The sequence below is a fragment of the Macrobrachium nipponense genome, chromosome 35, assembly GCF_015104395.2.
Source record: "Macrobrachium nipponense isolate FS-2020 chromosome 35, ASM1510439v2, whole genome shotgun sequence".
NCBI classification, from domain to species: Eukaryota; Metazoa; Arthropoda; class Malacostraca; order Decapoda; family Palaemonidae; genus Macrobrachium; species Macrobrachium nipponense.
The window spans coordinates 20,289,447-20,316,674 of NC_061096.1; the positions used below are offsets into that span (position 1 = coordinate 20,289,447).

The 27,228-nt window shown below is 38.2% G+C and overlaps 1 protein-coding gene and 1 long non-coding RNA gene across 9 annotated transcripts in view; both read left to right on the forward strand.

The window, feature by feature from the left end:
- LOC135208462 (mothers against decapentaplegic homolog 6-like) overlaps positions 1-17,974 on the forward strand; it is a 169,151-nt gene extending 151,177 nt beyond the window's left edge. For 3 of the 6 annotated variants that reach the window (XM_064240662.1, XM_064240665.1, XM_064240666.1), the window contains exons 2-5: positions 598-651; positions 2,085-2,165; positions 13,516-13,713; positions 13,950-17,974. In XM_064240662.1, the coding sequence (XP_064096732.1) occupies positions 598-651; positions 2,085-2,165; positions 13,516-13,713; positions 13,950-14,287 (671 nt within the window). In that variant the 3' untranslated portion in view covers positions 14,288-17,974. The remainder of the gene's footprint in view (positions 1-597; positions 652-2,084; positions 2,166-13,515; positions 13,714-13,949) is intronic. The other 3 variants (XM_064240664.1, XM_064240667.1, XM_064240663.1) reach the window with 2 other exon arrangements.
- Positions 17,975-20,343: 2,369 nt separating this feature from the next.
- The window catches only part of LOC135208464 (uncharacterized), a 40,155-nt gene continuing 33,270 nt past the window's right edge, over positions 20,344-27,228 (forward strand). Inside the window, exon 1 of one of the 3 annotated variants that reach the window (XR_010313175.1) lies at positions 20,344-20,875. This is a non-coding gene — a long non-coding RNA (uncharacterized LOC135208464). The remainder of the gene's footprint in view (positions 20,876-27,228) is intronic. The other 2 variants (XR_010313174.1, XR_010313173.1) reach the window with 2 other exon arrangements.

The following is a 27,228-nucleotide window of genomic DNA, read 5'->3' on the forward strand; positions in this document are numbered from 1 at the left end:
TTTTTGGTAATTCGCAAATTCATACTAACTTTGATGAACATGAACTGATCTTAAGTCACCATTGAATACAAGGTTTTGACATATGCAGACTAAACGCTCGTTTAATGGCTTCAACTTTCGATAGTGAGCCGACAAATATTCCCATGCAATTCGGGGGATTGTAATGACAGGTGGGAAGGGGAAGGGACGGGAGGGGGATGTAGGGTTAATGAGGCAGCATGTGTCAAGGGACCGCAGGTGATTTGATCCACAGAAGAGGCGCCGGGGTTGGGGGAGTGGATGGCTATGAGATAGGTGTGTTGGGGGTGGGGGGGGGGTGTTGGTGTATGTAAGCCCATGGTGTTCATGGCTCACATGGAAGGGAAGTGACTCTCTCTCTCTCTCTCTCTCTCTCTCTCTCTCTCTCTCTCTCTCTCTCTCTCTCTATAGACTTTTAAGTTAATCGCAATGATAATCTTCATTTGATTAGGTTATTTACAGTTGTAATCATTTTTTTATTCCAAGGAATGAAGTTAAAATGAGCAATTTGTGCTGCATGACGATTCGATTAAGGAAGACATTCAGAATTACCTTTTTTTTTTTTTTCTTATTTTTCAGAATCCCCACCGCCGCCATATAGTAGATTTAACGTCGACTTACTTAGACCAGAAGGTGAGTTTCGAATTTAAAGTTTCGTCGTAATATTGCTGTTATTTATATTTGATAAGTGCAACATATGAATCATGATTAATATCACTTCAGTAATTGAGCGTAAGATTATGAAGGATGTTTTTAATGAAGGACTGAGTGCATCAGTGTTTTTACTATAATGCTGGAGTGGAAATATAATAATACATATAGTTAGTTATCTGCTTTTATCATAAACTTACTCTAGGAAAATAGTTTAGATACCAAGGACTTACTTACACACGCACAGTGCACCTCAATCTTGGACACACTCGGACTTCCTGGATACTGAGAGCCTTCGGTTCCAGCACCTCTTCCAGCCGATCAGGCGCATACTTTTTCAGTCACTCCCGCCTCCTTCCTCCATGACCCTCTGTATTATGCAGACTTTACCAGACTATTGTCCTCCATACCCTACGCGTAAAAGTTCACCTCGGAATACTTTTTTTTTTTTTTTTTTTTTTTTATGCCAACCATTTTATCCACATTTTTGTACCAAAAAGTGTAGCTCCTTCGGCGTTTTCACTCCACGCATTTAATACACAGAAACTTCATCTCAACTCTTAACTTTTTTTTTTTTCACTTCACTGAGCATCTTTTCTTATATTCCATATTTTGATTCATAAAAGCATTTTAATTTTTTCAATCATCGTGCTTCCTTCCAAGTTTTACTTACGGATACCCCTCTTTTCCATTTTACCGTCGTAGGAATACTAATTCCCCAAAACTATTACAAATCATCGGTTATCATTGACTTCAGTTCACCACGCTTACCTTGATTTTTGCTGACTGACGCTTGCAAGTTTGTCGTCTTATAATTAGTAGCTGCATTTTCTCTGTTGACTATCACCATTTTACAAGCGTCGTCAGCAATCAGCCACCTGACATTCCAGCCATATTTCTTTTCTAATCCTATAATGTTGTACTTATACCCAGTAACTTTCTCCTCTCACAGCCGTCTTATGGATCCCATTACACCAGATCAACCACTCTTTGACTTAAGCTCATTCTAAAATACGATTAATTACCCCTTCTATTTTGCATTTAACTTTGTAGTGTATATTGTCTTTCTAAAATTCATACTCAGAATCACGTCTTTACTCTAAGTTCCTTCTTATATTCTCTCACTTCGCAGACTAATCCACCCTCTAGCAGGTCATACTCTTTTCCTTTCAAATCCACTCAGACAAACTAAAAAAAATCCTTGTTAGGTATGTGCAAATTTGCACAAGGCTATCTGTAATGTCAATCTAGTCTACATATATACATTTGCTCCACTAGTCTCTCTGTACATCGAAACCTTTCAAACCTCCCATTTCTGCATGCTTGAACGTACATGATTTTGTCTCCTGTTGCATTTTTCCCGCAAAAGGTATCCACGTTTATTGCATAAGTAATGGGGATTTCATCCTAAACAGATGCAGCGCCCAGCGAAGATCTGGAATCGCAAGAGACGGGTGGTACTTACCAGTACTGTTCTTACTCCACTAATGGTCCTGGTAAGTTGCTTGAGTCTTTATTGAGTATATGTATTTAAGCTTCACTCCCTGTGTGGGTGATTATGGGATACTTACTCCTTTCTTGTGTGTGAGTCATCATTCCAGAATCATTCCTACATTGAAACCAACAAGAGACGATTCTCTTTTTCTCTCTGACAGAGCTACGGCAATTTTAAGTTTGCTATTATACGTATACCCTTTGAGGAAGAACTTTTTAAAAACATTTTGTTTATTTTTTGTCAAATAACGTTTGTCACGCTTTACATAGAAAGAAAAAGAGGAATTGACCCTACCCCCAAATATAATGAAAACTCGACTAAGACACTGGGGCGATTATATCCTGTTCAAAGCGGAACCAGTCGTAATCTGCAGAAGTTGAAAGCGATGCGTGTTTCCAGGGAATTTCCCAAGTGACGGGGATGTCGTTCATAACCTTGCCCCTTTTCTCTCTCCACGGAATATCAGAAAGAGGCGGTGATAGCACGCCAGCATTAGATCAAGTGCTCTAGTGCAGGGAATCCAGGGGAGGGACCTCTTGCATTAGAGTAGCCACGTATATTTCGTCACCAAGAAGGTTTAGGAGATGCTTTTGGTTGGAGAACCTATTACTGGTAGTAAAAATGCTTAAAAATATATTTATACATATGTATATATGTATATTTATATATATATATATATATATATATATATATATATATATATATATATATATAATATATATATATATATATAGAGAGAGAGGAGAGAGAGAGAGAGAGAGAGAGAGAGACACATACGTGCCTCTGAACAGTCTGTTAGGTATGTAAAGTGTACAGTTTTTTTCGTGTAGATTAACCAACAAAGGCTTGTTTTGTTTTTCTCTGAAGTCAGCCTCAATTAGGGGAAATGGCATATTGAAATACGGAAGACGTCAAGAACTTCCTGCATGGGTTACTTGTGCTGTCCGACTCAAAGACGCCTTCACATACTCCACACCCCATATACCACTCACCCCGACCACCCCCCCCCCCTCCTCCTCCTCCTCTTCCTCTTTTTCTTCGTTGTTTTATTTCTTGTTTAAGTTTCAATACTCACCTGGTTTAGGCAGAAAATTCAGTTCCTAATGGATCCGATATTTTTTTCAACATTAAAAAGTTTTCCCTTTTAATTCTCAATTGAAGTTTTTCTATTTTTTTATTTAAAAAAAAATACAAAATGACCGTGAGATGATATATATTTTTTCTTTCTCGCGTATCGTGTGACTTGGTAAATACTGGTTGTGAAGTAACAACTATCTCATTCTTGTTAGTATGAGAGAGAGAGAGAGAGAGGGGGGGGGGGGCAAGGTAAGAGTGGAGTGGTGGGGGTAATTATAATGGTAAAAACGAGCCAGAGATAAAGGCATCGTGATTGTCGGCGGATGGTGTTACCGCGGTTGGTGGCGTCGACAGGTCGGTTAGCCAGTTCGTAGGAACACCGAAGAATTCTCCTTGGCGCCAAAGAGGGTTGTTGTTTCATTCACGTAGGGGCGCCCTTCAACTTTGGCGCCAGACGGGGCATTCCAGTTGCCAAAAGCACACGAAGATCTTTGGCACCCATATTCCCGTAAACCAAACTTGTCTTCCATGTTTTGATAAGTCTGTAAATATCCAATAAGACTTATCTTCGTACTGACTTTGCTCATGACTTTAATTAATAAGGATGTGTTTTATCACGAATTGGTGAAAAATGTGTTGTTAATGGCGATCGTAAAGGATGAGCGTGTGTCATGTGTGTGTGCGTGTGAAAGATGATGATGATGCTTATAAGAATGTAAGGTGACGACAGGAGTATGTAGTGTGTGACACAAGTGGCGCCAGTGTGGTGGTTGGCGAAGGTTGGCGCCAGAACCAGAGGGGCCTTGGGACGGGCGACAGACAGGTAGCAAGGATGTGTATATCTTGGGGACCTCTCTCTCTCTCTCTCTCTCTCTCTCTCTCTCACTGTTGATGCTGTCAGCCCCAGATGGGAGGAAGAAGGTAAAAGCAAAAGGAACGAACGACCTTTGTATAGTGATGCCGCCTACATGTCGCCATCGTCTTAGGGAAACCCCTTTCTTTCTTATCCCTCCTCCCTCCCCTCCTCCCTGACCCCCTTTGCGATGGCCTTTGGTGTCGCCGAGTCTCCCCTTGGTGGCTGCTGACGCCTGAGATGCGTTACTTGACTGGAACTGATGCTGATGGCGGCGCCCTGGCAGCAGCAGCAGCAGCCAGGAGAATTGGAACGACGGACTGACGACTGACTGTCCTGTCTGTCCGTGATCCATCCGTCTTTCTTTCTCTCACTTTCTCTACCGTGCCAAGATGATCTGCTCCCCATCACTTTATGGGGGGAAGGGGGGGGGGTTCAAGGGAATGTATGTATGGTGGCGACGGGCAGGGCGACGCCAGAGTTTTCCTTTGAGCGCGTTGTCCTGGCGCCGTACCCCTCGTCGCTCCCCTTAGTTACCCTCGGCCCCTTTCCCCTCAGAAACGCCGACGACGTCCTTTAAGTTCCCCCATTTCCCCTCTTAGCTTGAGCTTAATGTCCCATGGAAGTATTTTATCTTAAGACGTTTTCTTGATTTGCATTTTAGATGCACCCGTGTCAATGGTACAGATTAGGCTGATAGGCGACGGAGGGTCACCCGCCAGCCTTTCTCTCTCTCTCTCTCTCTCTCTTTCTCTTTCTCTTTCCTTTGTCTATTTAAACATTGTGTATATTGGAAATTTTCCCAAGGCCTCGAGAACATTTCCTGATCTAGTCCAATAGTAGAAAGATGACATTTGTTTCCACTTATAGAAAGTGGCAGCTGGTGTTTGGCATTTGAGAGTTTTAGCACTGCATTACCTTACTGATGAATGCAGTGTTCCAGCATTAAACGACGTGTGAACGTTGACCTTATGAACTTTGTTGACGTCTGTCGCCTAACTTGAGCCTCACTTTGTCACCCACCATGCCTCCCCCCACCCCCGGGGGGGGGACGGTTGTAGGCGCCTGTGCAGTCAGTTATTGTCCAGACGAACATCGTTGGTGATTATGGCCTCATGTGAGGTCGACAGTGACTTCGGTATTTTATAAACAATTTGGTGTGAAATGACACTTGTGTAGCTTTGTTTTTCTTCGTCCTTTGTATTGTCATTCAGTATTTGAACCTAGTTTACATTACCATTTTTATGATAGTCTTACGGAACGTTCCTTTTTTATTTTTATTTTGTATTTTTTTTTTTTTGGGGGGGGGGTGTGGGGTGGGGGTGGGTGTCTCGGTGACATTAAACATATAAAGAAGTGATTGCATATTTTGGAAGTTTCCGGCTCTCGGTAAGATCGTTGTTGTTCATACAAATAGTAGTTGTGTTTTGCTGGCTTGACCCTTTGTAAAATCCGGACAGTCTCTATGTAGTTTTTTTTCTTTCTTTTTTTGTAGACTGCGTTTTTTTCTCGACTCCTGTAGAGCAGCCTCTCTTGTATTATCAGTAACGGGATTATTTACTAGTGCTTAGTGGAACAGCCATTTAATACTCTTGCGCTGTTTTCTCTAGAAATGTTACCTGTTTGCGATCTTTATTTCATGAGTATCGGATGAAGAAAAACTCCTTGAAGATAATGGAGCAAAGCGGAGCCGATTAGCAACAACGGATCTCAGAAGTGCGAACTGGAGAATGTTGCATCATTTACCCAGCGTGAACAGGCTCCTTGTGCATTGGCGTTTGTGAAAAGCCGAATGAATGGGTCATCGAAGAGTTGATTGTTGCGAGAGACGATGACTCGAGAAGAATGAAGTAGCCTACGTGCTTCTACTCGTATAACTCGGGTCTCTCTCCCTTTCTTTGCCCCCAGTGGTGGGTCCTCATGCCTCCTCCGGACCCACCCGGGCCCATGCCCATGTGTAACTAAATAGCCCATGCAACCCATAATGAACGAGTGTTGCAATAGTGACCATCTCGAAGACGTGAAGGGACGCCATTCATGCCAACAATACCGTCCATTTCGAGACGGGGGCTCTTGCATTCGCTCGCCGCGCACTTGTTTCCAGTCTTGACTGGGATCGTTTTATTCGGAGTAAGGTACCTGGGGGCAGGGACGAAGAAGGGTCAAGTTCCGATGCCAGTCGGAAAGAAGAAGTAATAGTCAGGTTTAATCTAGCCTCGCTTTAGCGGCTTTTCGTTTTCTGGCTGCCAGTTCCGTCGGCCTTCTCGAAAAATGAAATAACCATGAACATTTTCTTTTGGGTTTCCTTTCTGTTTGCGCTGATGTTTTTCAGTGTGTTAATTGCTCAAGCTTTCAGGAATGATTAAATCGACATTTGAAAAAGTTTCTGAATTAGATTCGGCTCTTGGAAATCTTTGCCATACAGGAGGAAGAGTTCCAACAACACGGTCATTTCAAATATTGGACTCTCGTTATTTTGTAATTTGTACTTTTGATAAGCTTTCCATATTTAATTCCCATGTACTTAGTTTCGATATATACGATGTGCAGGAGACTTCATTCGAGTTATGTAAACAGATTTGGAAGAAGATTCGAGAGTAAATTTGCCTGGGTCCAAAGAACTATTACTCTATGAATAACTTGATCACGAAATATATAAAACTGATGCTACTGTATAAATAAAAGTAATTCTACTGAGGAAAATGAAAAACGAGAGCTGCAGAGATCTTTCGGTCTTAGCGACCCTTTACTTAAGGCAAGACTTGATCAGAACAATGAGAAACAGTACCTACGGGTGAACATATATAAACGGACATTACACATTACAGGATTAACAAAAGGTTCAGCTCACTGTAAAGAACCGAAATGTTTGTTTTTTCTTTCTTTCTTTCCCAATGAGATTTCTGAAACCGTTTCTGTTTAAAGTATTCTGGAAGGACCGGTAGTTGATGAAATGATGAATGCAGATGGTGTGGAGTCCTTGCTTCTTTGCCTCCATGTCGCCGTAGCGTGTTCATTCATAGGTTCCAGGAAGCTCTCTTTCATTCATGAGTTTTACCGAGGGCACTTTCCCTCCCGATTCGCTCGCTCTCTTTCGTCGTTACTGCGGAATGATTGGTAGTTGTCGTTCAGGTTTTGATGGATACGAGACGCTCTATTTTGTCTCGTGCGTTACATGTCTGTTTCGTGTAGGGAAAAATTCTCTCTTATTTTATAGCTGAATTGCGTATTTCTATGTCCGTAATACGTCAAGTAGTCGTAATCAATTTGAAACTGCAGTTCTGATTTCGATATTAATCAAGCTGGCGTTATTATGGTTGAAGAGGTCAGTTGGGCAGTTCAGGAAAGAAGAGTCCCTTTTCCTCCCTTTTACAGCTGGGTCAAATTTCGGCGATTTGCTCCATCCACCTCTGATGATGGCCTCTCTGGCCTTGTCTAGACCTCAAGCGTTGGACAAGTTTTGTCTCCCGTTTCATGCGGGTAACTTTTGTTTCAACTGGACAAGGTTAAATTCATATTGTCGGATTGCAGCATCATTGCTCATGTTTACCAGATCTCCGAGAGAGCATCATTCACGTTTGAAGAGAATCGCTCCCTCAGTCAAGAAGCCAGTGCACACGATGGGAGATCTTGTTCATGGGCCGAAGATAGGTGATACAGGTAAGACGGAGGCTCCGTCGGCATGTGGCGGGTAAGGGGTGGGGGGAGATGTTGATGGGCGATCGGACATTGAGGGGAAGAGAATGATCGGGAAGAACACAACCAAGTATGCAGGTGGTCAGGGCGGGGGGAGGAGGGGTTAGATGGATCCTGACCTGGCGCCTCCAAGTCCATTTGGGGAGCCACTCTGGGATTCCATCCAACCTATGTTGACACCGCTACGCTTCAAACTCCCCCCCACCTCCCTGTGGCGACACCTTCCTTCCCTTCTGTGTCGTTAGCCAGCGACGTTTCGGAGAATTGTCCGTCTGTCGTATTTCGGGAGGGCAAAATCCACGTAGTGTCGATGAAGATCGATTTTTTTTTTTCTCTCTAGTTATTTTTTCTTTTATTTAAAAAATACATTTTAAAGTTCATTTTACAATTCAATACATATACAATATATGTAATTTATGTACAGAATAAACAAATGTGTAGTTATAATGTTTTTATAGATCAATATACTTAAATTTACTGTGTATACTACATAGTTATTTGGGTGGTTCATGTAAGTGTTCTGACTCATGCATCGGGGTTACATATTTCCTGGAATTTCAAGTTGGCAAGTCCATTTTACCTGGTAGTTTTATCTCAAGAAATGCTGAGATGTTACCTGGGGAACTTTTCCGTTTACGGAAAGCATGAAAAACACCAACATTTTAGAGAGAGAGAGAGAGAGAGAGAGAGAGAGAGAGAGAGAGAGAGAGAGCACTACCTACTTTTCAAAGAAAAGGGAAGTTATTACTCAGTTTTTCTTGACAACGGTCATTATAATTAGACTTATCAGGAGATATCCTGTTTAGTCCGTCTTTTGCAAGACGTTAAGTGCTCCAATGTACTTTTTCTCTTCACAACTGTTTATAAACTGTATCTTTTGATTCCTTTACAGTGCTCGTATCTTCGTTTTCCTGTTTTGGGAAATATGATTCAACTCTGAGCTTTTTCGTAGCAGGTTAACGGTTATTTTTATTCGTGCTAAATTAATAAGTTCACTGAATAACAATAACAATAATAAGCTCACATATGTTGGGCAAGGTCACCGTAAAGGACTCGCACGTCTCCCTAAATATGAGAGAGAGAGAGAGAGAGAGAGAGAGATTGTCGCTGAACCGTATGGCTTCTACACAACTTACCTTGAAGAAATTCTCTCTCTCTCTCCCCCCCCCACAACAATCTGTCTTCCGTACACCGCCTACTCTTCTTCATGGAAACTTTTCTAAACTTTGTGATCATTAGACGTTATGTGTGAATGTTTCTGTTGTTTAATAATGGCGCGAGATTGTGTCCATCACGTGGCAATAGTGGTGGTAGTGGGTGGAGCCAGAGAGGCAGCGGCGCCGTTCAGTCGCGGACAAACTTGCGAGCCTCCCGTGTCGCCTCTCACGCCCCCCCTCCCCCCCCACATCCCTACCCCGGGTTCCCTCCCCTCCATCCCCTAGCCATTTCCCGTACCCCTTTCCCCTTCTCATATATATATATATTATATATATATATATATATAGATATATAATATATATATATATATATATATATATAAACAGGAGGAGACAAATACTCATTTTATTATAATCAGTAAATTGTTTAGTTAATAAGTAAATAAAGTAGAGAGAGAGAGAGAGAGATTAAGTTGGAAAGTACTCAGTCGGATCAGAGTTCTTTACATTTTCTTTTTTGTCGTGTTTAAGAAATAAGGTCGACCAATAAAAGATGCTATGACACACGTAGAAATACTTGTTGACGTAGATCGTACCACCACTTTGGCAAGAAAGAAGAAAATGTACAGAAACTCGAAAAAATAGCGTGAAAAATCTATTGCTAAGTCGTTTTATTGGCTGCGATTAGGGAACCTTACTATAATTGTATGTAAAGTCCATTCTTTCCTCGACATTTCCATGTTCTGTATGAGAGAGAGAGAGAGTCGAGAGAGAGAGAGAGTTTCAAGCAGTCCTCAAGGATATGAAGCTGTTTGGTTTCACTTGAACGTACCTTTGTCTTAAGAAAAAAAAACGTGTACTTACAGAACAAAGCTAAGGAGTAGCACAATGCACCAATAGACAAGTAACGAAGTAACCTAATTGAGAAAAAGTAAAAATCCAAGGGTAAAAATGACAAGACTCTTAAAGGAAAAAAAAAAGTATGCAAGTGTGGCGGAACTAGAACCCAGCCGAGGCTCTACCATAGCCCAAGGGTTCAGCTCATCTGTGATCTGGGGACCACCAGGTGTAATGTAGCGGAGACCGAGATGACCTCGCGGATCCGTATTTCGGGACAAGCGAGGCCGATATCTGAACCCTCAGCAAAATGTTGAAAGAAAGGGAAGTGATTCTTGAAATGAGTTCGTAAGTGACGCCGATGAGAAGTAGAAGTTCCTGTAAATGTGTAAAATATTTTAGTTCTTCGTGGGTGGTACCCAAATTCCGGTGCTTGTGCGTTAATTGGTCGCCCCGTTTAATCTATAATTAACCGTGATGGTTGCATTAAGACATCCGTCCACGAGGATTCTCTGTGTGTGTGTGTGTTTGTGTACGTACGTACGCGCATGTATGATTGTTGCTCTTGTTTCTATTGAGATGTCATATAATTACGTAAACATCCCTGATTTTTGTTTTCATTTTAATATTAAAAGTTAGTTTTTTTTACAATCAATGATATTTCATAAGCATTTTAACAAGTAAAGGGGTCAGTACATTTCCTTGTTTTTAAATAACTTTATTTTATATCTCATTATCATTGTAGTGTTCCGGTGTGGATTTTTTATAACTTTCAAAATGTCCGCGTTACCTGTATATACGTTTTGAGGATTATCTTCATTTTGTCGGAGATTGTATGTTTATTCTGAAATGTGCAGACATGTGCATATTACATAAGGAAACAAGGACCTGCGGCTCGTTTTGGACCTGGAATCCTAGAACAGTACATAAGTTCATGCAAAGCGAGTTCCTGAAGTCTCTGAATATGGATAATGCAAATGAATACTATACGTTTTCGTAAGACATCTCCCCAGATCCTTTTATATATAGATAGGGTGGGGGGGACCCCAACACCTCTGAACCTTCCAGCCCAGATTTCTTGCCTTGTTATCCGAATCTTCCTCAACATTTTTTTGAAAGTTTTTCTTTATGATAGTGCTCACTTGAAAATAGAAAAGAAAAGCATACATAAATGTTTATATGTTTGTTATGGTTTTAAACACTGTTGCTCTCGAAATGCGGTTTTTCAACAAATGTAGTCGAGTATAAATAGACGAATGATAGCCGTGATTCTCTTAATAATAATAATAATAAATTATAAATAAGACTTTGTGTACTTCAGTCATTTCTAACTATTGATAAAGTGATTTCTGTTTATCTGTATCAAATATATCAAATATTTGTTTTGAAGCCTAGCAAACAAAATTCAGTCAGTCAAAACCAATTCGTCAGCTGGTCTTACATAAACCATCAGTAGTTTCTCATTCCCATAACAAGGTCTGCATTCTCAAGTAAATATGCTTTCATGCCCCCTTCCGGAACATCCTTCATTAAATTCTTTGTTTTCTACTGCCTGTAGCTTCACTGTTGTCTAACACCTGGTAACAAACCTCCCCCTCCCTCATTAGGATTTTTCTTCCTTATTCTGTTTTCCCATAAACGGAATTGCTCCTCGGAAAATGATGTTCGTGTGATTCTTTATGGTTAGACCGCGTTTCTTTAAAAGTGTGTATATATATATATATATATATATATATATATATATATATATATATATATATATATATCTTGTATTTCTTCAGACTGTTATCATAGTTATAAGGCTGCCCCCTCCCCCCTCTACTCCTTACACACGAAGTATTTAGACGCGCAGACTTTTTATTTATTTATTTTTGCCACCCTTCGTTTTAAAGGGGTCGTTTTCCTACTTTGAAGCAGCTTGTGGCGAGAGTCGGGATTCTGACCTTGGCTTTTTCCACTTGCATTTTATTTAAAATAACTTGAACTTATTTATCACTTGCTTGGTGTTCTAAATATAAATTGCAGTTTGAGGGATCATTAATTTTCTAAATATCATCACGTTGACACAATAATATTTAGAGGATTAAGTATCTTATTTTCTTTTAGAAAATTCTTCATAATTCGTGTGTAAAGCAAATGATTAGGTAACAACTTTTTGTGGTACATTAGCAATTATTCCATAACGTAGTGGGTTTATAATACGTTTTAAAGTGTATTCTTCTGCTGTTACTTCATTTAGTTTTGAATTACTTTTCAACCACTGAGGAATTTTGGTAGGGGATAGGTGAGGTCTACTTGTGATCGATTACGTAATACTGAACGAACCCATACCGTGGTAGGTAGAAACTTTAGGATCACTCGATCGTCATCGGAATATGTCTTAGATTCTCAGTCAATTGGGCAGTTTCCCTAGATCACGGAAGTTACGGAATTTTAAAAAAATGAATTCTCACGGCTGGTTCAAATAGAGTTAGCAGTTACCTGTTCACCTTTCCGGTAGCTGGTCAGGCTAGAAATTGTGTCGTTTTCTTTTTCGTATTTCGATGGCTTATATACAAGACAGTTAATGAATCATTCGAGGGCTTCGTTTATATCACTTGTGTACGTGGAGTGCACGTCAGTGTACGTGAGGACGAGGAGTGTGTGGTTGGTGTGTAGGTTTAGTGTTGAATGGTGGCTGAGGTGGCAACACTGCCGGCGCCAGGTAGTCGGGCCGACGCGGACGACAGCCTGGTAAGTTTTCACGTCCCGTTCAGACACACACACGTACACACTGATGTGCACAGTCAGTGCGCGTACAGTCATACTTATATTTACATACTTGAAAACACGAGAGGTAAACAAGTTGTCCCTTTCATATCAAAGGGTTAGTCTGTATCTGAAGTTGTTTACAGTTTTATGCATGGAGACTTGGTGTAAAACTTATGGGGGGATATCTCCATACCACAAACTTTCGGAACTTATTAAAGAGATTGTTATGACTTTCTTCCACATGAAAGTTTCGTTCAGTTGATATCAGTTGTCTATTTTTAACGGATGTTATGTTGTATGTGATGTTGAACTGAAATTACATTTTAGACTGCAGCTTTTGTCCAACAAGTTGCAGTTTGTTTATTGTATTGTGACAGCCTTCCTCTCAGATCCTCCTTTTAGACAGTGAAAAGCGAAAGGTCACAGTGGACATCAGCAATATAATCTATTCCATTTAAGGTGCATTTGATGTACGTTTGTTTAGGTGTGAAGGTTGAGAAAGGATTAATTATTCACTTTCCCGTCACCCTTATTAAAAGTTCATTGTAAACAGAAGTTTTTTCTGTTAATGGATGTTTATGTGATTTTAAAGATATTAAATTAATAGTATGTTTATCTTTATGAGCTTTAATTAACGGGAATTTTGTGTTGTATGTTATGAAAGGGCGAGTATTATCGATCTTCAACAAAACGTTTGTTTGTTAAGCTCCAGCTCATCAGCATATATATTTAAACTGTTCATTATTTCTCGAAATCACTGAACTTATATAAAACATTTCGTAGCTTTAGTGGTTTATGTAGAAAGTCTCAAAGTAAACGTGTAATTACTGCACTCTACATTTGAAAATGACGCCAGGAACCATCTTGGCATACTAATTTTGTAAAACGTAAGTAGAGCGAGTAATATCTATGTTAAAATTATTTAAATTAGTTTCCTTCGTTTGGTGTATTATTATAAGAGAAATTATTCTATTTTCTAGGTACAAATCCGTGGTGCCAAGTAGCGTACTGGGAAGGCCGTGTTAGGGTGGGTCGTCTTTACCCCGTCAGAACACCGTCTCTTAACATCATGGGAGATATTCCACACGGAGAAGGACTCTGTTTAGCTTCCCTTTCTGCAGGGCCCGATTATGCTCCCACGGAACAAAGCAAAAAAACTAAAGAAAAAATTGGTCTCGGTGAGTATGTTACCTCTCCACTTCCATAGGCTATATACGGGGCACCTTTCTCCCCCTCAGTCCACCAATTTCATACGAAGAGAATTTTGAGATGACTTTGTATCTAGTGGTACACTAAGAATTTGATTATCATTCTCTTTGCTTTATATGATGAATACAGCAGGGAATGCAATTTCCTGTTTCAAAAGTTTTGTCAATAAGTTGTTTTCTAATTTGTTTTTCTTTTACACCCACAGGTTTAGTTCTTTACCAAGAAGGTGGTGGTGTTTGGGTTTATAATCGTTCCGATATACCCCTTTTTGTGAATTCGCCGACTTTGGATGGTGGAATTCATCCGCGTTCCAGTTTCAACGTCCATAAGCTTCCTCCGGGTCATTTGATCAATATTTTTGATTATGACAAAGCCCGGCTCTATCAGAAACTTCCACTTCACCCAGACCTGGTGCATGAAGGACCTATTGATCAAAACTCTGTCAGGGTTTCCTTTGCTAAAGGCTGGGGACGCAATTACCATCGTCAAGAAATCACCGAGTGCCCATGCTGGCTGGAAATTTTACTTGTGCCTGTGAGATGATAACATAATTATACAACTAGATACTGCCCTTCTACAGCTCTACCCACCTGACGTATTCATGCTGCTGGCTGGTCCAGTAGGACTTCAGGAGTGGGCACATGAAGCTCTCAGCAGCCAGTAGGTGTAGCAAAAGGAGAGAGGAAGATGGAGCAAGAAAGAGACTCTTGGACGTCCTGTTTGAGAGATTGTCCTCTTCTTTGCAATATCAGGAAATGTAGCACTAATATGGGCAGCTTAGATAATGTTGACCCAGCTAAGGCTAGTGTGATTACCATAGTGACTTTGGTGCAGTAAGAACTTGTTTCAAACAGTAACCAATAACAATTAAGCACTGGTACCAGATCTTGTTTTTCTGATAATCTTAGCCTGTTTGTATAAGTGCGAGATGTACTAAGACCCTTCCATTTTATGGTATTCTGCTACAGTATTTATATAAAATCATATTATTGTGACACAAAAGAGATTAGTGTATTTCAGATTTATAATGGGTCACAGTTGGACTTTTGACATGATATCTTGCCAATAAACAGGGCACCATGTGTAAAAGAATTTTATAATGAAATCTAGTCGAGTTTTGTTATTTTGTTAATGTCTTTGCAATTGTATGTTTCTCTTCTATAGGATCATTAACTTTAACAAAATTTTTCAAAGGAATGGTAACATACCTACGTAAAAGTTACCCAGCTATGTTTTGTTAATGCCTTTGCAGTTGTATGTGTCTGTTCTGTATGATCATTAACTTTTTGTTTTTTGAAACAAAATTTCTGAATGAAATAACATGCAAAAGTTAGACGACTATTTGTCTAATCTTGCTAACTCATTAGGTACTATCTTGCCATTCTATACTTTCTCCTTTTAGTTTTTAGGTTAGCAGTATTTTTTTTTTATGTAAAGCTAAACAGAACTGGCATTTTTGTTGTAAATTGGCTGGCATCCTACATCACGTGTAGGAATGTATAGGCAATTGCATGATAACCATTTTAATGTGACAGTCACAAATTTTGCTCTAAAAGATTATAGGTGTCTTGATTATTTCAGTTCAGTAACAGTCTCACTGTCTCTTCTTATGGAAGAATTAAAAATTGAAACAAGTAAGAGTTGATAGAAAATTTTTATGTGCTCTATTAAGTATTAATGAGTAGTATCAGAAGAGCCCACTAACTAAAGTTCCCTGGGTAACTAATGTATGCTGTCAAGTATGTCAGTATGTGGGTATACTTGCATTGTGCTATTGTCATCCATGAATTACTCTTTAAGGTATGCAGATAGCTGATATCGTAATAGGTGCTACAAAGGAAAAGGATCTTTCACTCCACAGAAGTACAAATAGCTTCCTTGCAAACCCTGGTGCCCTCATATCATATTGTAAGACTACAGTATTGTGTAAATTATAGGTTTCATTGCTTCATGATTATGAAATTTGTAAGTTGGCCAACTGTAATTAATGTCCAAATGACTTTTTAGTTTTATCTCAAAAGCACTGTACAGTACCAGAATTATTTTGCCAAACATAAAAGTGAAATGTCACTTGTTAATTACCTCATAGAAATATATACCATATAGATATATAAAATATATATTGAATGTATAACAGAATGATATAATAACTGATTGTGATTTGGTGCAGCAACACATTACTGTTAAAGTGCTTTAAAGTACAGAGAAAGCTGTTCTCTCCTGCACAATTATCACTTAAAAGTACAGTATTTTTATTGAAAATATGCTTGAAGCATATTCTTTAATTGGTTAAAATTTTTTGAACTTGTTACATTATTTCAGTGCATATTTGGCTTGCTACATTCAAGATGGTGCCAGTTTTAAATAAATGAAGTGCAAAATGTGAGGGCACCTTTTGCTATAATTTTTTTTTATTTGCTTGGAAGTTTCTCAGTTTATATATTTCTGGATTAAGACTTGATAAATTGTGTCCAAAAGGTTAATTTATTTTGAAATATGGGAATCTTTGATCAAGCACATAATGAGATTTTTATAGTTAAAACCTGTTCTAAAGTATTTTAAGAGTTGCAGTCCTTATTTCAGTTTCAGTATACTGTATACAGTAATAGAATTTGTTCACAATTTACAAAGTCAAGGTTATAAATATAAAGTATGTAAATTTGTTAACCAAAATACTCTACAAGTGGTTTTCTGGATATGATTAGTACTTTAGTGAATCTAGAATAGTTTGCAATGATCTGGTGCAACAAGTGGCTGCCTTTTTGTGAGAAAGAGTTAGTGCTAAATCCAGTTGTAAGCCTTTGTCAGGTACCTTTAATAAATATCTCTTTCTTCCATAGAAAATGAGTCTTCTTAAAAGAACTGCTCTTTATTGGGGATTAAGTTAACCAGAGATGAAACTAATCCCAGATTGTATTTATAGACTGTAACCAGGGCAAGGTTTCAGTATTGCCATGCATAGAAAAATACATGCTTAAAATGTACTGCATGCTTACTTTCCATTTACCAGTAAGAACTATTGGTTATTCATTGTAGTTCATTACTAGATGATACTTTTGATAAACCCTGGTTGCAGATTCAGTATTTTTTAGCAAGAGGATGGGACCAAAACTTGCAGAAGTGCCTCATAAGGGATTATACAGGGTCATGTGAGGTATAGTAGGTAATTTGACCTGTAGCATTACTGTAAAGAAAGCTTATATGCGAGTCATATGTGATAATACTTTCAATGGTACAGTTGGCCGAGCCATGGAAAGGTTTGTGTGATAGTAGATGGCATGGTTGTTAGAAAGATACTAGACTTAAATTAGTTTTAGATTAGGTAGATTTGTTTTATATGATAGTAATGAGGATGGACTGGTGTGTTTGTGTGTTTATGGTAAGATAGCTTGAAGAAATGATAGTAACCACGTATGAATGACTGGTTCTCAGAAGGAAAGCTTTACTTTGTGCCATAATTCCTCCCTTCATTACAGTTACAATGTATTGTTTTGGGAGTGTGTACATGAGATGAATACAAGAAAAGGTTTGGAAATAGCTTGAATAAAGCAGAAGCATAAGTGATTTTTTAAGGTAACTGGTATGCTAGTGTGTGAATGAAAATAAGGGTTAACTTTACTTAATAAAACTTAGACAGAAGGAGGCATTGTTAGTCTCCTGCCAAATTTTTTCAATTTGAAAGCTGCAGTGAATTCCCAAACTGAGTTTCCTGATGTCACCACCTTTCTTAATTTTAAAGGCCTTTTCTTTTTCTTAATAGAAATGCCATTTGAGGCTAAAAAGTGGCTGCTCACATGATGATGCCTTTATTTCTGTCTTATCAGGAAATGTGTGCATTTAAATGTGACATATACTATTCCTTAAGATTTTTTTTTCCAGTTTTGAATGGGCATACTTCTTTTTCCTATTGCTAATTGCTAATGGTAATTATGAGAGGTGTACAATGTCCCATGATTAGTGTGTCAGTTCGATTTCCCCTACATCCATCTGAAAGTCTTAGGGGCTGTACAATGTATCCAATAATGTACATAGTGTATATAATAGGTTACTGAATATGGAGAAGCATAGGCTGGTTGCAACTGTAGAGGAAGGATTTTCCAGCCTTATATATTTTTGTTAACCTGGTAATGCTACCTACCATTGCTTCACCATGGCATATTCTGAATTATGGGCCGACCATGTTTGAAACATGTACAGTTGATTTTTATTAAAAACTTTTAGATTACATAATGTATTATTACCTTTCACATCTAAACATTTTTTTAAAATGGTAGTTCACTTTTGATCCTGGAATGTTATAAAGTGAAAAAAAAAAGTAAGAAAGCTACTGAGAGAAGAGCATAACACAGGAGAACCATGAAAACTTATGGATGACCACCATCTCTGCAAATGAGTTGTAATTACTGTATGAGCTGGTAAATCTGAAAGTGGCAAGTTAAATATTTAGTTAAAAATGGTCTAGTAACTATCATTACACAGAAACTCGAAACTATGCAAAATTTGTTGTCTGCTGTACGTAGTAGATTTGTATATATGACAGGAGTACAAAGTGAATGGGCCTTGTGCTTTTGGTCAAGACAGGCTACCTCATGGGCTGTGTTAAAAGGTGGGGTCTCTAACTTGAATAAAGTGATGGACTACTGCTGTATAATCTGTTGACTAAATGGATTAGAATATCCAGTTGCTCCACATAAGAAGGGTCAGTGCCTACAGTGGATTGTATTGCACACTAACTATACTCTGTTTTTTTTCATCTGTCCATCCACCTGTGGTGTTTTTGTATGGCAACACTGCGTCCCGGGCTTTAGATAGTTACATTCAGCTTACATTCAACGATTATAATAATATCCTATTTCGAATATTAACGGTGTAATTCGCATACAGTAAATTATTAAAACACTTTTCAGTTGCAAATGTACACCCAGATATCCTTTTATTTACCTAACACTTACAAATAGCGTAACTTATCTAAAAGCCCGGGCGGACGCAGTGTTGCCATACAAAAATACCACAGGCTGATGGACAGATGAAAAAAACAGAGTATAGGTGTCCAAGAGTTTTTATTCCAGGGATGCTATAGTTAATGTATTTGCTGTTCATTTGAAGTTTAATGTTCATAGTACTAAAATTTTTGTTCATAATTCTGAAAGTCTATTTATTGGATGAAGAATTTCTATGAAGTACACAAGCGGACAAAAACAAATTGCGTATAAGCTGACAATGTCATCCATAAACTGTTAGACCTATTTACACAGCTTCTGAATTTGTAATTTATCTCCATTTTGCTTTTCATGTCATACATTCTTTCCACTTTTGCTGTCTTTTACATATAAAGACTACTTGCTAAGTTCAGAGACAGTATAGTATCTCCATTTTAAGAGGTGGATACATTGCCTGAATTTTATAGACCACTTGTCAAGCTAATGTTAAAGCCCCTAGATCAGGCAAAAGCCAATATTGTAAGTATGTTTTCCACACGTTATATTCAATGAAATTACTGAGATTCACAGGAACTACCACAAATGTTTCTTAAAGCAATTAAAAGATTTACTAAACTTTTCACTCTAGCATATGTATTCGTAATATCAGCTGGACACACTTCAGACTGTGCAGAAAGAATTATATTCAAGGGAAAAATTTTTTTGGGAAACAAATCTACATACAATGTATTTATTTTTAGATAAATCCGACTTCTTGCCAAGGGACGTGGAACTAGAGCTGGCCAGGATCATCTTATTCTTAGGAGGGGGAGAGATGCCGTCAAAGTGAGAAAGAGTTGTTAAGACGGAAGAGCTGATTATGTTGACTGGAATTTTCCATCTAATACAGGACATCAAAAGTCACACAGTCGAGGCTTGAAATGCATTGCTTCATCAGATCTACTGTAGTAGAAATGGGACTTAGTGATGTGGTTAAAATAACACACTTTGCAGTAGACATAAAAATGAAGCTGAAGAGATTGATGAGTATAAAGGGGTGAAGAACAGCCTCATCGGCAAATAACCTATCTTGGTTAGCAGACCGTAAGCCTCCAAATTAGAGGGTGAAGGGTTTAAGAATTCAGGTGGCATTTGTAGTTGACAGGTGGGAGTAGACACTAAAACCCTTCCCAAATGACAGTTGCCGTAGAACTGTAATTTGTACGGCAGATCGTACTCCACACCTCACACACTGCATCTCACTCGTTGAAAACTGCAGGCTAGTTATTGAGCAAGCACGCTAAATCTGTCAGTTTAGGTTGGATGCACATCTTCAGTCAAAATTATATCCAAACACGGTGCAGGTGGACTGCAGAACACAACTGTCAGACCAACTGGCCGCTTGTGCATATATGGGGACCTAAATGGAGGTGAAGAATGTGAACCTCAAGGAACAAATCGAAACGAGATGCTGTATATTGTTTTATGTTCGGTACAGTTATCTTCATGAAATTTGATACATGTTATTTCAAGCTTGTAACCCTATCTACATCATCATGTCATTTAGTAAACGTGCTTTTTTTTGTCGTGTTTACTCGTTTGGTGACTGTTCCGCAAACAACACAGCAACAGCTTCTCGTTTAAAAAAGAGGATAGTAACTAATAAACCGTGTGTATTAACACGGTCTCCACTTTTACAAGGCACCGACTCCTAGGTGCTAGTACTAATCATGGCGGAAGCTCCTTGAGATGCCGTGTTTAATACTAGCCCCTCGGGGATCAATTCAAAGTATGTTCTTGCATTTCATAGTTTATAAAGTATTAACCACTTGCTTTCCCCAATTACGAGTGTGCCAAAACAACCACTGACCAAATATGATCACATCCGTGTCCTGAATGCTGCCAGAATCAAATTCTTGTGTCTGTCAGACAGAAGAAGAGTCTTGAGCACTCTCCCGGTTTTGGATCCTACAACCCCCCGGCCCCCCTTTTCTTGTTTCCCGGCCCAGTGCCCGGTAGTGCTGTTAACAGTTCGGCCGAAGTGTTTGTATACAAAAGTTTACTGCCTCCATATTCATATTACCTGATCAAAAATTATTTATAGGGCTGGTCACTTTGGTATTTTTTGAAGTGAAAGACGAGTTTTACAGCCGTGACCTGTTTAGTCGTCGGCATTGTTCTCTGTTCATCAGCATCGTAAGCGGTAACATCGGTTAGTATTACTTAGTAATATTTATGAGAAGTTCTTAACTTTTTATTGTAGTGGTTTTCTAGAAAAGGCCCATTTTTGTTGTGTAACACTGTGTTTGTTATGAGAAAATTCAGTTTTTATTGTAACATTTAACTAGCCTAGTTAACAAGCCATTACCTATACGTTCGGAAGAGAGTTCCAGTTTGCTTTAATAGTTTTTTTTTTTCGTTTTTGCTTAATGCAGTACAAAAGTAATATTAACATAGTATGCTTCATTATTCCATTTTGGTAATTATAGGAATCTGCAGTATCTTACGTTATGTGCGTTTTCTTTTTTAACCATTGTTAACTTGCAGGGTTCTCATGGTTGCCTAACTTTTTTGCAATTCGAACTGTAGGTTCTGCATAAAAATGAGACAATCCACTAGCTATTTTATTAGCACAATCTGCAAAACTTTGAAAAATTTGGTGTACAAGCTTCGGCGATTAAAACGGAACAATACTGTAAAACAGTCCTTAACAATCTGCAGTAACTGGGCAATCATCATAAACTTAGCAGTGTGCATTACCTTTTCTAAAATGGTGAAACAATTGTCTATACCCGATGAAACAGTCGTCGGATTAGAGACATTCTTGGTTATTACAAAAACATTTGTCATAATTACAAAATAATTCTTACATTTAGGAAATTTTGTATTTAAGGCTTTCGTCGAATTAAGGCTTTTTTTTTTATTTAAGGCTTTCGTCGAATGACAGCCTTCATCTTCCAGTTTCGAGGGCTGTCCTCCAGATGGCGGTGTTGCGTCTGCATATCCAGCCCGTTGGTATTTAGTATATATATATGATAGAATAGGCAATGGTGCGAACAACAACTAGTCTTACTGCATAAGAAAAAAAAATCTTTCCCTGCACTGTAGGCGTCTTGAGGTTCTCTGTCAACTGCCGTACGCTGGGCATGATGATATGCTCTGGCAAGTGATAGGTCTAGCAGATCGATAGCAAACAAATCTGATCCAATGCTGTATACTTCTAATTCCATATTATCTTCACTAAATGCAGAAGAAAAAAAAAGCTTTTATAGTGAGAGGTAGTTATACTGATATGAGTAGTTTAGGGCAAATGATACGTGACATTCGAATGCATTGTTTAATCAATCATGCTTATAGATGCATAAAACACATTTTACTATTTTGTTTGTTTTGCCGACTGTTTTCAATTTTGATTAAATGTTGATCGTAAAAAACGAGAATTATGCCATTTGCCTTAAAGATAATGTAGTGTCGTAGTTTTGTCAAATGTTTAAAAGCTAAGACCTTATTGTTTCGCTTACAGTTATAAATATTGAATAGTTTCTCATTTTATCCAGTTGTTATGACGATTGTCCAACCAGTTTTGAACTTTGTTTATAAGATTTGAAGATTGTACAGAATGAATTGGAAAAAGGTGTGTTTGGGTACTGGATTTAATGTGTTTTGTAATCCACCACATTTTCTTGCATTATTTACACAAGTTACTTCTGTTGTTCATAATTATACAAAATTTAAATCGAATATATTTTTTCCTGTGTGACGAGATTTATTACGTTAACAATATGTTTTTCATTGTAATAGTTATTTGCTCCAATGTAATTAGATAATAACGGTCTTTTCCCCGGTTAGCCTACTGAGTTGGGTATTGCAAATACGTTGTTTAATTTTTGCTGTTACTTTGTGTGCCTTTGCTGCGCTGTTAAACTTCCAGTCATTTTGCCCCCTGTAGTTGTCAGTGCTTTCCAAATAGACTATCTTAGTATTTACTCCCTTCATTGGCAAAAATGGTCGGGTGTGTTGAATACGCACTACTTTCCTATTAACCATGGCGCTGCAAGTCGTGTCTCGCTATCTGGGCTATTACTACTTGCATGGTGCATCGTTACAAGTAGAGCATTCAAGATGAATAGGGCCATGGCATGGGAGTTTTGAAGCTAGCTGAATTTCTGGTGCCTTCACTTAAGAACCCATGATCCCCATGTAGTCTCGTCTCCGTGGTAAGGTTTAGTGAAAGAGTGCTAGTTCTAGTGTTGACTCGACAATCTTCTCAAATGAAGATCACTACCTCCGGTGGCTACACTATTTCAGTGATCCAGGATACAGCTTACTCAAATTCTGAATTTCGTGTGAGGTGCAGAGCTTTTTAACTTAATACAGTTTTACTATATACCCTTTCACATACTGTTTATTGTATTATTTAAACTGACACTGAATTCCCTTTTTATTTTTTTTATTTTTTACACGTCTTTAGCTTTACTATATTTAATAGTACATCAAACTTTTTACTTTAATCCTTGACAACCCATCTGCAACAAGAACGCCCCCCCCCCCCCCTAAGTATTGTCAATAAATCTCTACTTTACTTTTAACCTTCACCCTTCAATTTTTGTCACTGAGGCACTGCCATGTTACTGGCTTTGACAACCAACGCATCCCAGGTTAACAAAGTTCGTAAATTTTATAGGTTAGTCATATGTATTCCCTCAGTTTTCTGTTAGGGGACTTCAGAGTCTGTAAAATAATGACCTGGTCTTTTGTTTTCTGTAAGGTTTTACAAACGAATAAATGTTAGGTGCTGTCCTCCTCCACTCTGCAGATATCACAAACATCGTCCTTGGATTTACCCAGTACGTAAGTTAGCCTTCAGATCCAACATATCCAGCAGGGCTTTTAATATCATGCACACGTCCTTTTGTCTAAAGTTCCTTGATGTACTCAATCTCCCCGAAGTTTTCTATGAACCTCAGCTTCTTCATCTCTTAGAAAGCCTTTTCTATCTCTCACTTAATTTTTATCTGTATTTCCTTTTTCAATACTTTTTTTTTTTTTTTTTTTTCTTACTTTCGCATTCCATTACATATGGTTACTATACTTTTTGTCCAGCACAGCGCAGGCGACTCTTACTTGATCTTTTATCTCTAATTAATCTTTTCTCCGAGTTTATTATGTTATGGAACAGCATAATATTCATTCTTCTTGATAAGGAGTCCCTGGAGAGTGATGATGGCACCTGCACAAGATGAGTATACACAGATTTAACACGGTATGTGAGGCGATCGAGTTCATTAGCAAAGGATGCTCGATCAGCAGGAAGTTGCTGAATGTTTTGTACTGGTGAACAGGGATCAGTTTCAATCCAATTCTGGCTTTACGAACTTCTTAATGGCGAAGGAAGTGTTCAATAAACTGAAGTAAATATATAGAACCTGCGTAAAATTTTGTGGAACACAAAAACTTCGTCAGCAACAAAATTCTGTGTACAGCATTTACACATGAATTTATTCGTAACAATAACCACAGACTTACTCATACAGTAATAAGCTAGAAGTAAATCCTTTGCCGTCTACAATGACCGTGTCTACAATCAAGACATTAAAATGCCTGTTCACCACTCAGGGTCTTTCTGAACTGAATGTTTCAGATAATGGAGCGTAGTTTAGTACACAAGAGCTTGTGATTATTTGTTTTTCTGCATAGTAATGTCGCTAATACACATTTTTCTGCAATATACCATTCTTCTACAAAGTGTTAGGCAGAACGATTGGTGAAAACTAACGAGAGATATATAACTTCAAGTTCCTCATCGATTATAGGGTAACACCGCATGTCACTTTGGGTTTATCATCTTAATTTCCTTTTGTTAATGGGATATGAAGAACTGAAGTAGACTGTGTTTCCTTACGTTCATAGCCAACTATTTTTTGTATACTAATCGCTTGCACGTTCATGCACTACAAACCAGAAGGGATCACTTGAGGAAAGTAAAGTATGGGTTAGTTGGCACTAAATGTTTTATTTTTAAAAGTCAAATGAATCAGGGACGAGATTTATTTGTTAAATCGGAATTCAATGTAAAAATGCTGGATTTGCAGTATGAAAAATATCGTAGTTACTAATAGGTAGTAGCCGAAGAGATAATCCCCTAGAGAGGTTTGACTAAATTTATGTTAAGAAGATAAATTTAGCATGCCTTAATTGTGATGGCCCGTGCCAGCATAAGGGCGGCTTCACTTATATATATATATATATATTTATATATATATATTATATATAATATTATATATCTATATATATATATATATATATATAGATATATATATATAATATATATAATAAATATATATTATATATAATATATAACACAAAAAGCTAGTGGATGTGAACTTTGTAATAGAGCAGTTTACCATAAAAAGTACATTTTCTATATAACTCGTTTTCTGTTATGATTTTTATGATGGATGAATCACTGTTCAACAGGTCAATCTTGTGAGTGTAAAAGAAACTTAATAATTTAATAAGGTGCTATTCTAATATCACAGGAATATGAATACCATCTGAAATTATTTTTTTAATTTAGTTCATGATGCTAATGGTTATGTGTTTCTCACATTCAAGTGTTCCACTCACTTTTGGTATTGTTATGAATGCGGATTTGATCAGTTGCTCTGCGTCTTGGTTATCCATATAGAGTTGATTTGCAATTATTGTTATGGTCTTCACTGCCATCTCCTTAACTACCCATAACATCTCAATTGTCACACCTTCCCCGGCTGCCTTCCCTCTTTTCATTTCCTCCAAAATACCGATACCTTGCGCATCACAACTACTACTATCTATTTCTTTGGGTCAATCATTATCCTCGAACAAATCCCTGATATACTCACTCCACCTCATACATCACCAATGAATTGCTAGGCCATCCAATCAGTGGCACCATCACAACTGCCAACCGGCGCCCGATCGAAACTATACATTTCTTTGTCTAAGGCTTATGTTCAGCACAATTTGTTTTAACCTTAATAGTTGTTTTAATACATGGGTGTACGCATACCTTGCCTTCATGTGTCAATATTGATGTATCACTGTAACACTGGTACTAACTACGTATATACAGTGAGTTTCGTGTTATCTTTGATCGGCCCAAGAACTGTACCAAGTGCTTCATACCAGTATGAGCTAGTTAGTTTTACCTTTTTCATTTTGTTTAAAGTGGATAAAATTTGGATTTTACTTCTTCAGCTCCCAAAGAAAAAACTGTGTATTTCAGAAATCGCACCAGATTGACATAATCATCAATCCCCTTTGATTCTTTGTCAAATTTTCCGTTTGTAAAAAGGACCCCTTGCGTTTCTTATTTTTTTTTTGTTAGGGACACAAATTTCTCATTTTTGAGGGTATTATACATTGATTCAGTATGAGAAAACTTTGTTCTAAAATGCTGTTCGGTTCTAGTCGTTACAATCTCTGGTTACATCAGCAGAGTTAGTTTATAATAAAACTTCTGTATTTTTAAATAATTAATCTTAATGTAGGAGAGAGATCACGCAATTATTGTCCTAGATTTATTCTTTGAAAGGGAAGGTATAGAAACACTCAGTAACGTTTTAATGTTACTTATATAATTATAGAGTTACCTGTACAAACAGGACATAAAATATGACCATGAATGCTTCGCTGCAGTTCAACGTAGCATGGCCTTAACAAAAGCCAGATATACTTGACTTTTTGTATAAGAGTATTCCTCAGTGCAAACTGGAATAGTAAACTGGTGGTTACGGGGGTTAAGTGGGGGAATACCCCTTACTGGCCTTATATTACCATTACCGGTAATTGTTATCTACCAGCCGACCAATATCTCACTTTGACGTCTTTCTTTTCCTCCTGCCCCTCAGATATTGTTGGCAGAGTAGGAGGTTTATTTATTTTTTGCTTTCCTTTACACACACACACTTTTTACATTTTTCTTTTCACCACGGAGAAAAAAATATGATTAGCCCTATCGTGAGTGACCTAGAGGGCACTTTGTTTCCCCATAATAATAGATCACCCAGGTATTGTTCTTTTTGTAGGAAAAGATATATAGCACTCGCACTTCCCCAAACTAGGAATGTGTTGATTGGGCTTCTCTGCAACGGGAGAAGTTTGGTAGGACCGTAGGATGCGTCAGGTGAAGACATGCTCTGGTGACACTGCTGAATCTTTTTGGTTCCTTCTTTCTCCTTCATCCCATTGCTTTGTAAGCTGTTAGTATTACCTACCCTGGAAGTTGGGGGTTAGTACTTGAGCTATGACGAAATCTGGTTATGATGTCTCTTTTAGAGGATTATGCTCTTGTTGGAGGTGGTGCACCCCCATCATTGATCTACCCTCAGCCATATGTGATCTTCACCTTACAGTATCTGCAAAAAATTTGGCGTACACTGAACCTTCCTAGCAGTCCACCTCTAGCAATGTTCATGGACTTTTGGCTAAGGAGACAGAGAGCTCTCCTTCAACTGCTTATCTTACAGCATCTGCGCTGTCTTCAGCTACATCAACGTCTTGTCTACAGCAAAGGAGTGGTTT